The 14126-nt window shown below is 45.0% G+C and overlaps 1 protein-coding gene across 1 annotated transcript in view; it reads right to left on the bottom strand.

The window, feature by feature from the left end:
* Positions 1-4412: 4412 nt before the first annotated feature.
* Positions 4413-14126, bottom strand: part of LHFPL6 (LHFPL tetraspan subfamily member 6) — a 150605-nt gene continuing 140891 nt past the window's right edge. Inside the window, exon 4 of the mRNA XM_009908670.2 lies at positions 4413-4974. Within this exon, the coding sequence (XP_009906972.2) occupies positions 4856-4974 (119 nt within the window). The 3' untranslated portion in view covers positions 4413-4855. The remainder of the gene's footprint in view (positions 4975-14126) is intronic.

Raw genomic sequence — 14126 nt, 5'->3', positions numbered from 1 at the left:
ATGAGGCAACAGCTTTCTGTCTGCTGTTGTAGATCTGCTCTCGGTGTAGGCTCCAGGTGAGAGGCAGCCTTTCCATGCTCTATCATTGCTTTACCATTCCCACTCTGACTTTCTGATACATTCCACTCGGAACAGGCTGCCTAGGGAGGTGGTGGAGTCACCATCCTTGGAGGTGTTCAACAAATGAGTAGAACGTGGGACGTGGTTTAATAGCCATGGTAGCATTAGATTGATGTATTCATAGATCTTAAGAGGGGTTTTTCCAACTGAAATGATTCTCTAAGTCAAATTGATTTATAACCACTGGGGTGACAACCATACTTGAGGCATGTTTGGAGATGATAATATGTCTATGGATACTCAGTATGGTCCACAGTGCCTGTTGAGAAGATGTTTTGAGGACCACAAGATATCCCTGTTTAGCAGATGCCTAAACTAGAGTAATATATAGTTCATTTGCTCTTAGGCAGCCAGGAAAGCAGGTGGCAGGCTCACAGGATGTTAGGGGTTGGAAGGGACCTCCAGAGATCCTTGAGTCCAACCCCAGCCAAGGCAGGACCATAGAATCAGGCACAGGTCACACAGGAACACATCCAGATGGGTCTTGAAAATCTCCAGAGAAGGAGACTCCACAAGGATGCTCTGGGCCTTGGTGATGCAGGTATGTACAATTAAGTTGTGCTCTGTTCCTGTAATTTTCCTTGTGATAACTTAACGTGTTTGGCATGACATAGGATATCCCCAACACAGTGATATCCTTAGCAGATATTCTAATAGACTGAAAAGCCACACAAATGGTCCACAAAAGGAGTCACAGCTAAAGTATCCACATAAATCTCAATGAACATTCTGTTCCTTGGTGAGGAGCATGAAGACGTCACCTATTGATATTTAACCTAACAGCCATCTTTCCTGACACAAAGAGAACTGAACTGGAAACTCCTTCCAAATTTTCCTCATTTTCTCTGATCCATCATTATCTAAATACTAATAATAAAGAAAACCACTTAATACTCAAAAGCATACATTTAAAATCCTGTCTCCTTAAAGGACTACATTAAAATGTCACTTGATAAGAAAAGACATATCCAGTTTCATCATTGTCTCCCTGGAAGGTTAAGCAGCATTAATGCACATGTTGATGTACAGCTCGCCTGTCTTGTCATTCAGTGTGGTGTTTGTCACAGACTAGTTCAAACTGCAGTGTGACAGATAAATTGCAGCTGTGACTGATTTCTGGATGTGCTGTCAAGGGAAAGGAGGTGGAGGGGTTAAAGCACCACAGAGGCCTTGACAAACATTGTTAAAGTTTTCTGTTGGTTTCTTTTTTCACAGACAGATATTTGTCTTTTGGGGAGGGGGCAAGTTCTACAGCATGCTGTGAAAATTTGAGTCATTTGTTGACATGTAAGTCCTGAAAAGTAATGACTTGGGGTTTTTTTTACAGAAAGAGAATAACTCCTCGATCTGCAGACAGGATCTTCACAGACCTCATGTTTATGCAGAAAAGCTTCTCCCTGAAAGACACAATTTGCATCTTCCCTCTCGGGAAATACTGTATTACTGCTCAGGACAGGAGCCTCGGGACTCTGCACCATGCTGCACAGGCCAAGGCAGTCCTCACCCCTCTGGGGTGTGGCTAGGAGACCTTTCTACTCAAAATCAGTTGGAAGCTACATGATAAACAGCTACAAAGCAGGGGCAGTAAATTAATCGCCTTGATGATTGAAAATTGGCATTTCACTCGGTCACAAATTGGTGTCAGGGAGGGATAGGACTGGGGGGAATGGAGAAGAACTAGAAATGGGTAGATTCAAATTGGATGTTAGGCAGAAGTTGTTCCCCATGAGGGTGGTGAGAGACTGGCACAGGTTGCCCAGGGAGGTGGTGGAAGCCTCATCCCTGAAGGTGTTTGCAGCCAGGCTGGATGTGGCTGTGAGCAACCTGCTGCAGTGTGAGGTGTCCCTGCCCAGGGCAGGGGGGGTGGGACTGGCTGAGCCTTGAGGTCCCTTCCAGGCCTGACAGTTCTGTGACTCTGTGAAATGTGAAAAAAGCAAAAAGAAGAGTCTGTACCCAGATTCAGAGGAAGTCAGTCATGCTGTAATTGTACTGCATCATAACAAGCCTCTCATTTTATTCATGAAGTAATGGCATAGTACCAGTTTGTCATGATAAATGAAGCTCAAAACTGAGCAGAAAAGGATCTAAAAAAAAAGTCAAAATGTTCTCCACGATGCACGCTCCAGGTCACACTGCTGAGAGGGTCCAATTTAGAATAACAACACTTGTATTTTTATAGTCAAGTCCCTTAACCTTTGCAGAGCAAATTGCAGTTCAAGTGGCAGGAAAGACATGTTTGCACAGGAGCATATTGTGCAGAGGCAGCAGCTTTCGTTTTGAGATACCTATCAAAGATCTTACTGCAGCCAGAGCAGCTACAGCCAAAGCTGACTTTATGTGTCCTTTGGCTTTATAAAACCAGCAATCCACAATCCTGACAGGCATATTCATACTTACCATGGGGTGTATGGAATACCAGTGATCTCCTGCAGTACATTTGGGTATGGTCCTGAGCACTGGGGAGAAGGGGCAAGATCCGAAACCTGGAAGCAGGTGGAGAGAGCTGAAGGTCCCACTGCTGCAAGTGCCACTGGTGTAGCATGTGGAGAAGCAAGACCCCATGGCAGGGTTGGGGTGCTTCTCAGCAGAAATACAATCAGGTGTGATAGGGCTATTATGGCCTAGACTGTGAGGGGTGAGGTACAATTTTGTTTTCACTGCACAGCACAATAAAGTGAATAAATAGTGCTTAGCCTATCATGAAACTCAATAAAATTCAGTTCAGTGGTATCAGGATTGATCACCCTAAGCTGAGATTGCTATTTCCATGTACCTCCAAGAAGCTGCTCGATGTATTCTACAAAGCAACTGCAACCTCTGCAAGTATTATTAACCAGCAGAGCCACAACTAGAACACAGACAATAACTTAGAAATACAGGAAAACAAGAGCAGAACAACACATTTGAAAGGGAATAACATCAGTTAGTCAAATGCCTGAAAACCCCTTACAAGTTCCCATGCTCTAAGGTCACATTGCTTTTCTTAAAGAAACTGAAAGACTGGGTTTGTGTTTTGCATGTTAGGACTCTTGGGAGACCTTATTGTGGCCTTCCAGTGTCTGAAAGGGGCTACAAGAAAGCTGGGGAGGGACTTTTGAGGGTGTCAGAGAGTGATATGACTGGGGGAAATGGAGCAGAACTAGAAATGGGTAGATCCAGATTGGATGTTAGGAAGAAGTTCTTCCCCGTGAGGGTGGTGAGAGACTGGCACAGGTTGCCCAGGGAGGTGGTGGAAGCCTCATCCCTGGAGGTGTTTGCAACCAGGCTGGAGGTGGCTGTGAGCAACCTGCTGTAGTGTGAGGTGTCCCTGCCCATGGCAGGGGGGGGTGGGACTGGGTGATCCTTGAGGTCCCTTCCAGCCCTAACAGTTCTATGATTCTGTACTTCTATGTACAGGGCCATTGTCGCACACACAAAATACCACCTGGTAGATATGTGACCAGTGTCAATGCTGTTAAGAAAGTAAAGGCTTGTTTCAGTCAGCTGTGTGAAAAGCTGAGTCCACAGCACCCAGGACAAAAAGGGGAAGATGCTGCTGAGGTCCTACAAGACACACGCCAGTATCAGGCGACAATGTGGAATATGCCAGAATGCCTTTGGTGACAATGGATGTCCGTCCTCAGGTGATGCAACTGAACCCTAAACTTGTATATCTTACAGAGAAAAAGGATACACCACAGTCATAAAAGTCATGATCATTTATAAGGCTTTCTGCAGTGGGGATGTAGGAAGGAACTTCCTGATCTCTTGACAGGACTATGCATTGCAAGTATTGATCAAGGAAAAATTTATTTACAGAGATTTTCCAAATACAAACATAAAATAGCACATATTATATATATATCTTTACAAAAATGAGTATTGAAATAATAAACATGGTACAGCACAATACAACAGCCATGAGCTAAACATAACAGCAACAGAAATCTACGTCTGGGGAAGTTTCCTGTCAGTCGTACACAACCAACAGAGCTCTACAGTACCGTGAGTGGAATTCCCAATGGACAGAGAACTGCCCATTTACTGCACTTCATGAAAGTACTGCAGGGAGAGGCTACATGTGCCAAGTAATGATACTGCATCTTTGTGATAATGCTGAAGACACAGAGACTTAACAAAAGTTATATAGGGCTGGATAAGCAGTGGCTAAATGTTTTGGGAAGAAAAACGTGTAGAGAATATATAAAATACTGACAAAGTGGCTTATTGGTCCTTTTATTAAGTTTAATTAAAAAGTGTTGCAACACTGAATTTTAAACCACTGGAGAGAAGTGAAAAATAAAGAAAGAAAGAGAGAAAGAAAAGGAAGAAGGTAAAGAAGGGTCGCACCGGAAAAAGTTTCCTCTCGTTTTGTGCCACGGTCACCGCCTGTGCGTGCATGTGTGCTTTCAGCAGCACTGTGCTGAGGGGCTGCTGGGCACCACCCAGACCCTTGGCACTGCCATCCCCTCACCAGCCCCTCAGTTCATCAGTGCACACAACTTTCACCACTGCCAAAGGGGAGTTTTCCTTGCTTGCATTCCCGCGGAGCAGACCACGAGCAGGCGTGGGTAGGAACGCCAGGCTCCGTCCAGCCCAGCCGGGTGGCTCTGCGCTGCTGTTCCCAGGAGCCACCCGCTGTCCCTCCCCACACCTGCTCCAGAGAGAAAGCACTGAAAAATGTCTCGTCCGTTGTGGCTGTCCAGAGAGCCGGCAGGCCCCTGGGGGTCTGGCAGCGGCCGTGCCCCAGGGCGCCTCAGTAGGGGTACTGCTTCTGCTTCTTGCCCGAGAAGCAGGCCAGCCAGGTGCACACCAGCATGGCCGCCGCCGCGCCCCCGCCCGTGCAGTAGTAGGCCCAGCCGATGTGGCAGGTCCCTGCAAGGCAAACAGAGCAACACAGGATCAGCTGGGGAAGAAGTGCTGCTGTCAGACTCCATTCTGAGCACCCAGGCAAAAGCACGCTTCGAGGTTTCTGCCCGCCAGCGTGTCCACCCGCGGCAGGGACCAGCGCATGTGAGCCAAGCAATGGCAAAAGCCAGGCTCTTTGACCGGCTCCCCTGAACCCTCTGTGCCAGCTCAGCAGCCTGGCCTCTGAGCTCCTTTGCTTGGCCGGTGGCTGTTTTCCGCAAGTGTGCCAGCCACGCGGCAAGCATCCCCCTGCCTGCCCAGCCCAAGGAGTGCCCATGGCACCACTGTCCACAAGCAGCTGCAGTGGAAGTGTGGCATTTTCCCCACATTTCTCTTTCTTCTCCTCCACACTGCTTTCAAATGAAATACTGAGAGTCTGAAGCCAAACTGGGCCAGGGCCTGCTCCCCTCAGAAAGAGATGAGTGGGTCCAGCTCCACCACTGCAGCAATGGAGCTCAAAACCAGACCCAGCTGCAAGCTGCTGGGTGTCAATAACACCCAGCATGGCTGTGGGGAACCTGCTCACATCACCCTCGCCCAGGAATCAATCCTGACCCTCCACAAAGGAGCATGGTGTCAGGGGACCACAGTCATGGAAGCTGCTGTGGGAATTGTGTCCAGAAATACAAAAATAGAGAAATGTCCCTATCCTCACCCAAAGTCACAATTCATTGCTGAAAACTTCACTTATGTTTTGTCTAATGTTCGTAGCAGTGTCACACTGTGGCCTTCAGTACATTTAGTGGCCTCAGTGCCTTTACACAGCCAAGCTCATCACCAGCAAATGGTGCTGTGGAATCTCATGGTGTGCCTGGGGCAGAGGAGGAGATCAGGAAAAGCCTTCTGACAGAGACCTCTAAAAGCAGGGGGATGGCTGCTGTTATTGCTCAAGAGTTCAGCCAACCTCAAAAGCAATTTTCACTTGGGCTGCATCATCTTGCTCATTCTATTTGGGCCTCACTACAACTGAGAGTCTCCCTGTTGTTGCCATGTTGGGTAGCATTGCCCTGGTTTGAGCAGTGAGTGCACTCAGTAAAGCACGAGCAGCAATACAATGCTTCCTTTCCACACCCTGGAAAAAGCAGCAGAAACCACTCTTCCCTCCAGAGAACTGATGCTAACAGTAGCGTTTCCATCTTGAAAGTAAGAGCTGAAACAAGTGGCATGTCCAGACTCTGAACCAGTGGCATCCTCGGGGGCCAGGCTTTGAGTTCAGGCAATTATCAGATCAGCTACTCCTGACACACAAGATGTCTGTGCCTCTCAACATGTCCAGAGCACTAACATGCCTCAAGGAAGACAACGTGAGCTCTGTCTGCAGGATATTGTCAGGCCAGTTTTGAAAGGAGAGGAAGCAACACCTATGCTCTGAGGCACGGAAGGTTTGAAGCTGGCACCAGAGCAGGAAGCACAGTACTTTTTAAAATTTCTTTTTCTTTAAGACCCTCAAAATGTTTTATTTTTAAAAAATGTCTAGTGAAACAAAGACCTTGATGAGACCCTGAGGAACTATGACCTTGGCTTGAGCTCATTAGCCTCTCTTGTTAATGTGCTGGAGCAGACAGAGAGCTTTACTTGTTTTGAAATCTGGTTGTGATCTGTACATCAACACCATTCTTGGCTTCCACATCAAAGACCACACAGAGAGTCTGACTTCCTAAAGAGAAGACCATGGTGCCATGGTTTAGTTGATCAGATGGTGTTGGGTGACAGATTGGACTTGATGATCTCGAAGGTCTTTTCCAACCTGGTTAGCTCTGTGATTCTGTGATCTATTGCTTTGCCTGTGTACACACACCGTAGCTTCTACTGGAAATGTGAAAACCAGACTGAAGCATTCAGCAGATGTCTGCTTTGAAAATTACCATGTTTACACCCGTGTGGAACGTGCTAAAATATTTCTTATCATAAAATGGACTCTGATTGATAGGTCTTTTTAAATTATTGAGTATTCCTAGAACTAGAGAACTGTAATTGCAGCTTGAAAATCTTTCTCATGATGATGCTTCCAGGTAAAGAAAATAAATGTCAAAACACTGCTTTAGAAATAGTTTAAAGATTCACCTGATAGAACTGACCAAAGAGGCACAGACTGAAGCAAACCTGAAGTTTTGCATGGCATGATTTCAGCTTTTGAGCCTTGGCAATGGGAGAGGGGAGGGGTGTATGTAATACAGATTAAGAAAAAAGACCTCTTAAAGCAGTGTCAGAGATGTTCTCAACAGATAAAACACACACATTCAGTCCTGGCTGAAAAGAATGACATTTGTTTCTCCATACCATGCTCCATTTACCCTAAGGACCACTGTCCTACTTAATGCTCTGAGACATGGCAGGCAGCCCCTTCATCTAACAAATGCAGTGTAGTTCACAAGTGTGAGCTGGGTCAAGATGAACAAATGAAAGAATAAAAGAGTGCAGGAGAATGGATGAAAGATCCGGGAGCCTGACCTTAGAGCAATAATAACACAGCAATAAACCTGGCCATTATTTCCAGCCTGTGGCAGGAGCAATAGGAGGCCTCAGACAGAATAGCTTGATCTGTACTTGGATGATGCTGAGCAGAACAGTGTTTCATGCTATTGTATTGAAGAACAGCCTGCAGCAGGAAAGGTGTCTGAGGGCACAGGACTTAGCTATACTTTTCACTTTAAGTGTAGGTAAGTCCTGCTTCCATAGCTGTAAGGCCAGAGATAATCCATCTTGAAGGTACCTGTTGCAGTGAACGATTGCCTACACTGCACGAAACATTACCCCTTTGGTAATCCTGTGTTGCATAAGGGGGGGAAATATTTTGGAGTTGATGTTTCTGCTCTCATATCCTCATCTTACTACACAGATAACCTGTTTTAATCCACTGCACTCTAAAGGAAGATTGTTGGTTGTCAATCATTGGTTAATATAGTTGCAATTCAAATTGTAGAAAGACTTCTGCTTCACTTTGACATGAAACACATTTTAAAAGGAGCAGGAAGCTTCATATAAAGCAAAGCTGATGAGTCATTAAATGTCACATCAAATGAAAAGAAACATACCTATAGAAATGTTAGAGAAGATCGACTTTGCCTTCAGGCTTTAATACTGGGTACTAGAGAAGGACCCTTTGTCATGTCCATGTTTATTGTGCTGGGATCAGGAGGCCTAGTCATACATCCAGAGGTAAGCAAATGATTAAGAGCTTTGCACAACTGGGGTTTAAATTCAGCCATCAAGTAAAGCAGTTTGCCTTCACAGCCCCCATCACATTACAGATCAGAAATGCTGCATTGCAGTTTCCCTCTTTCTTTAAGGTCACAACACTAAAATGAAGAGCAAGAGCACCTAAATACTTGATAGAATTACAACAGTCATTGAAATCTCACCAATTATCACACACACACCAAAGCCGAAAAGCTGTTTCTTCCTTAAGGATCCATAGGAGTATGCATGCACAGGTAGAAGCGTGTCAGTCCATTTAGGGTGTAGAGTGCGTGCAAGAATGTGTACCTGCTCTTGCTCATAAGCTGGATGTGCTGGATGTGTTCTCATGCCAAAGTAAATTCCCCATCAGAGAGAGATGACACACATCACAGCAGCTTCCTTCTCTGCACAGAACTGGTGCTACTTTTAACAAATCAGTCTTTATCTGACAGGTCAGTAGAGAGGGAGAAGCTGCTTCAGCATTTTGCTAGCTCTGGTTCTGTTGCTGGGTTTGGTTCTTGTTTTGGTGGGGTGTTGTTGTTGCTGTGGTTGAAGAACATAAATAACCAGACCTCTTGGTTGCTCAGTGAAGCAGGACTGTCCAAGCTGGCTGAGGTAAATTTGCAGTCAGCCATTAAGAACTTTTGTTTTGTTTTGCATTTGTTTTACCGGGATTGGAGGCAAGAGAGTGTAAAGATGAACACTGAAATGATGGAATAACAGAGCTTGCAGGTGTAAGGATGAATGGCCATTTCCCAAGCACATAAAAGGAGGAGAGAGTGGAAACGCACATTCCTCTCTTTTGTAAAAGGATGTACAAAAATTGCAGTCCCCCAGGATAAAGGGCAAAAGCAAGGTGAGGGAGAACAGTATTCAGCAGAGCAGACAATATTTACCAAACTGAAATAAAGCAAAGAGGGAAAGCAAAAGGTAGTTCTGCCAAGCCTGACAGGCTAACGCTTCCACGCCTTTTCCCAATTTCTAATGTGATCTTCAGGGCCATCCTATGTGTCCCTCAGCTCCCTCCTTATGCTTTAATAGAGAAGGCAAATAAAAATTAAGACAAATTTGGGAGTGAGTGAAAATTTGCAACAGCAAATATGCAGATACTTGGTCAGCTGCGGAGCTGTGCCAGGATCCTGTTGGCACAACAGAATTTTATCAGGATTCCTACCCGTGCTGTCTTATAAATAATTATCACACAGAGGTATCAAGGTCCTGGAAATAACATATGATTTTTGTCTAAAAGATCCAATAACTGACACTTATGAACAGTATCTAGAGTATGAAAGTGTCTTGGATGCAAATCTGTTAACTGGAACACTCAGTATCTTAAATATTTGTATCTTCTTACAGAGAGAGTGATTGCCCATTGGAATGGGCTGCCTGGGGAGGTGGTGGAGTCACCATCACTGGAGGTGTTCAGGTGGGGTGCTTGGTGCCATGGATTAGTTGTTTAGGTGGGTTGGATTGATTGATGGGTTGGACACGATGATCTTGAAGGTCTCTTCCAACCTGGTTTATTCTATGTATTCTATTCTATGTATTCTATGTATTCTTCGCTGTCAATGCTAAGACCATCCTGGGCTTGCAGCCTGCAGTATTGACAAATCCTTTAACCTTAAGCACAGCCTATTTTCCAAGATAAAGGGGAAAAAAGGCTTCAGCATTAGCCAGGCTGAATAATACAAATGACACACCTTCAAAAGTGAAAACTACAATTCCCACTTGCAAAAAGTTGTGCAGGAACTCTAATTAGCAGCTTCACTTGAGAGTCCAGCACTACAGGGAATGTGAAGCCATGTAATCAATCAGTGTGTTGGAAAAACAATCAGAGGAAAGAGTAAGGAGTGTGGTATTAAGGGATACACAGGGATTTGGAGATGTGAAAGCCACAAATGAATGTAAAAGATAATCAGCTAATTAATAAGAAAGCACAATTACTTTGAAACAAAGCCAAGATAAATTAAATGGCTGAAGATTTTTTTTCTTGACAGAGCTACAATGAAAACCTGTCACGTGAAATCAGCTACCAAAGCAGGGAAGGAAGCTGAAACTTGGAATGCATCCAGAAAGGATTAAAGCAGTTATGTGAAACAAAGAACACTATATAAGGTAAAACTGCAGCCCAACAAACAGCTCAACACAAAGTAACGAATGTAGTGAACCTGCCTGCTTTGAATGCCTGGATGTGACTTTCTCAATTGAGTCCTTTCAGAAAACATATTTCTTACACCACAGATCAAGCTACTTTGGGTACTTGGAGCTGGCCAAAGAAATTGCATGGTCATTTGGATCTGAAATTAGATGCATAACATTTCATGAAGGACAGAAGTGTACAAAAGTGGAAAAACAAATGTGAATTTTATATTATCCAATTCTGCTCTATTCAGACACTCACTTACATTAACAAATCCTCCTGTCTTTGGAGGATCACATAATTTTGTTTAATCAATCCCTAAATTTGATGTAGGTGTGCATTTATCATGGGACAGTGAAAGACAAACAAGTACCCTGATGGCCAGCAGGAGCAGGGAAGTCATTCTGCCCTGTACTCAGCACTGCTCAGGCCACACCTTGAGTCCTGTGTCCAGTTCTGGGCCCCTCAGTTTAGGAAAGAGGTTGAGTGGCTGGAAGGTGTCCAGAGAAGGGCAACAAAGCTGGGGAGGGGTCTGGAGCACAGCCCTGGGAGGAGAGGCTGAGGGAGCTGGGGTTGCTTAGCCTGGAGAAGAGGAGGCTCAGGGGAGACCTCATTGCTCTCTCCAACTCCCTGAAGGGAGGTTGTAGCCAGGTGGGGGTTGGTCTCTTCTCCCAGACAACCAGCATCAGAACAAAAGGACAGAGTCTTAAGCTGTGCCAGGGGAGGTTTAGGCTGAATGTTAGGAAGAAATTCTTCATAGAGAGAGGGATTGGCCATTGGAATGTGCTGCCCAGGGAGGTGGTGGAGTCACCATCCCTGGAGGTGTTTAGGAAGAGACTGGATGGGGTGCTTAGTGCCATGGTTGAGTTGATTAGATGGTGTTGGGTGATAGGTTGGACATCCACAGGGCAGTTACTCACACTGAACCAGTATCCAAGACTCCTGCTGGAGTCAACAAGGAGAAAGCATCACTCATAAATCTTAAGGTAGACATCTAAAGCACAGCAGCTGTCCCATGCCCTAGTAGCTCCTGTTTCCACCCCCACCCTGCTTTTACTATAAAGAGATTCCAAGAACCAGTTTAACTGCCCTTTTCAAGTAATAATGAGCACCAGGTACTTGCTTCTAGTTGGTCTGAGACCCTTTATGGATGTCCCTGCTTACCTGCATTGACTGCAGAGGGTCCCTGCATTACCGTCAAGCTCTGGCAGCAAATATAAGTGCCTTGAGTACATGTGCACCTTGAGTACAGGTGTGCCTTGAGTACATGTGCACCTTGAGTACATGTGCACCTTGAGTACAGGTGTGCCTTGAGACAGCCTCCAAAGTCTTACAAAGATTTTAAGAACGGAAGTCACCCAAGTAGCACTGAAGAGGAAATGTTCCTTGATGAAGCACTTTCTTTCCTAGCACACAGTCTGACTCATTCATCTGTCTAAGAACTCAGCAGCTGCAGCTCAGGTATGCTCATAAAGAGTGCTCAGCACCAGTCAAAAAACAGAATGGGTAAAATTTCTGAGCTGTCTGCAGAGGATCTGTGAACAAAAAGCTTGGCTTTGTCAGAGAGATGCTCATAGAAAAACACAGCTTTGAAGTATTTGCCTTTAATAGGAGTCTTATAAATTGTTCTACCCTCTAAATCCTTGACTTGATCGTTTTGGCACTATGTGTCAACACTCAGCCAGATACTGCAATGATGCCACCTGAGGCAAATTAGTTGACAAAGCTATTTTTAATATATATTCCCTGCTTTCTGTGTGGATTTTATGTTATCATTTTAGTAACTACACTGTCTGCTTTTAAAGTGTTTTAAACATGATTTAATATTTCTATAGCAAAAGTAGTTATCAAGTCAATGGTTCTCTCAAAGACATTTCAAGCCCTCTAAAAGTGGCAAAGGGGAACCTTAATAATAATGATCTTTGGAAACAAATACACCTCAACAGAGAAGTTTCTGAAAGCTTCTGAGGACAATTCAACTGCTTGATTATTTCATGATGGGAGCCAGCCTTTTAAGTTGCTCTCCAGACAGCTACAGGAAAGCCCTTTCACAGCAGTTCACAGATAGATGGACTGCCAGGGAGGGCAAGCAAAGGTGTGCATTTGAAGCCATCTGCTTTGGTTGCTGCTGCAGCTGGGCCCCCATCCTAGAATGTCCCTGTGCATGACAGGCAGCGATAGAGTGTGGCAGCACATGACAGAGCATGAACATGAAGGGGATCTAAAAGATCATGCAGGAGAAACTGTTTGCAAAGATGGCAGAAATGCAAGCAGGCACAGAATGTATTTTGGGCAGGCTGTGACAGCAGCTGCCAGGTGGGTAAGCAGGGCATGGCATGCTGATGGCCACACCTGAGCCGTGCAAGCTCTTGCTGCCAGGCTTGTGATTCTCACTGGCTTTAGTAGCAAAGAAAGGCACAATGAAACTCAAAGAGGAGCCCTGAAAGCCCTGCAGCAAACACCACGCTATGCTTGCAGGATGCTTCTTAGCACAAAGGATCACCCAGCAGAACAAAAGAGTAGGTCCTAGGTAGGAGATGTGTGGCATAAAAAGCAATCTCACAAAAAACAGGTAGGACATAAAAGAATTATGGAACATTGATCACCCGGGCTGAGTCCTGAGTGCCCAGGCACACCGAATTTCCTCAAAGGAAGAGAAATTGTTTTCCAAGTAGCTCAAGTTAAAATTGGAGTTTGTCTTACATTTAGCATCTTCAGATTTTTCAGATTAATAAGGTAAGTGTAGGCAAGTGGCAGATGGAAGCCAGATGAAATCTCCTAGGGCACTTACAATGGCATGAGTCATCTACAGTTAGATAAATGACTCCTAATCTAGATAATAATTTTGCCATTCAGGCTGTTAAGTATTGGTCTGATAGTGCTGTTTCCCAGGTACCAACTGAGGCTCAGCTTTGTGAGTTAAACTGAGCATGCCCTGTCCTCTCTGGGACCTTCTGTGCATTCCAGCTGCCTCTGTACCCATCACAATGGAAATGAGAATGCAACAACCGAGCAGTCTCCACATGCACTTCTGAGGGATTCAACGGCCTAACAGGAAGTCTCATACTCATTTTAGACATTCAAGCCAATGCTGATGTGTTCATATGAACATCCTCATATTGCCCTTTTAGAAAAGCCTGCAGACCATGGCACTGTGTAGATCTGACTCATTTTCACACCCTTCAGTCAGCAGCTCTGTCCCACTGTATCACATCAGTGCAGTCCTGGATGGACCCACAGTCAACTCCAGAGCATAAATAATGCAGCATAACAATAACAGCTTGTGTGGCGACAAGAGATTAAGATGATTTTGATCCATCCTCAGACAACTGGTGAAAGTGACAGGCAGTCCCTTTGAATGCTGCCAGTTTACAGCTCCAGTCCCCACCTCAGGCATTAGACTAAGGACTTTGACTCAGTCACTGAGCAAACAGCTGCACTGGCCTGTAAAAAGAACATCTCTTTACTCTGGCTGCCATCAACTCCTATTTCCCTACTTCTAGGAATCACCACCCTAAAGAACAGGCAGCAAATGAGAACCCCAGTTCATAGACTAGTGTTTTTGTGAGAACTTTGTTTCATCTGTGATTTGAGAAGCAATGCCACAGTACAGAGGAGGGCCTCAAGACATCTATACATGTCTGACCGGATGGCTAGGGAGCTGGGAACTGCAAGCTATGTGTTCCTATGCAACACAACAAAGACCTATCATGGCCTTAATTCCCCAACAAGATTTGCCAGAGCTGTTCCTTCCTCAAAGCCCTAATAAATCAGTGTGTTTTCTTTGTTTGTTTGTTTC

The sequence above is a fragment of the Dryobates pubescens genome, chromosome 7 (assembly GCF_014839835.1).
Source record: "Dryobates pubescens isolate bDryPub1 chromosome 7, bDryPub1.pri, whole genome shotgun sequence".
NCBI lineage: Eukaryota > Metazoa > Chordata > Aves > Piciformes > Picidae > Dryobates > Dryobates pubescens.
The sequence above is the reverse complement of the archived record's forward strand: the minus strand, read 5'-3'. Positions and strand labels throughout refer to the sequence as shown.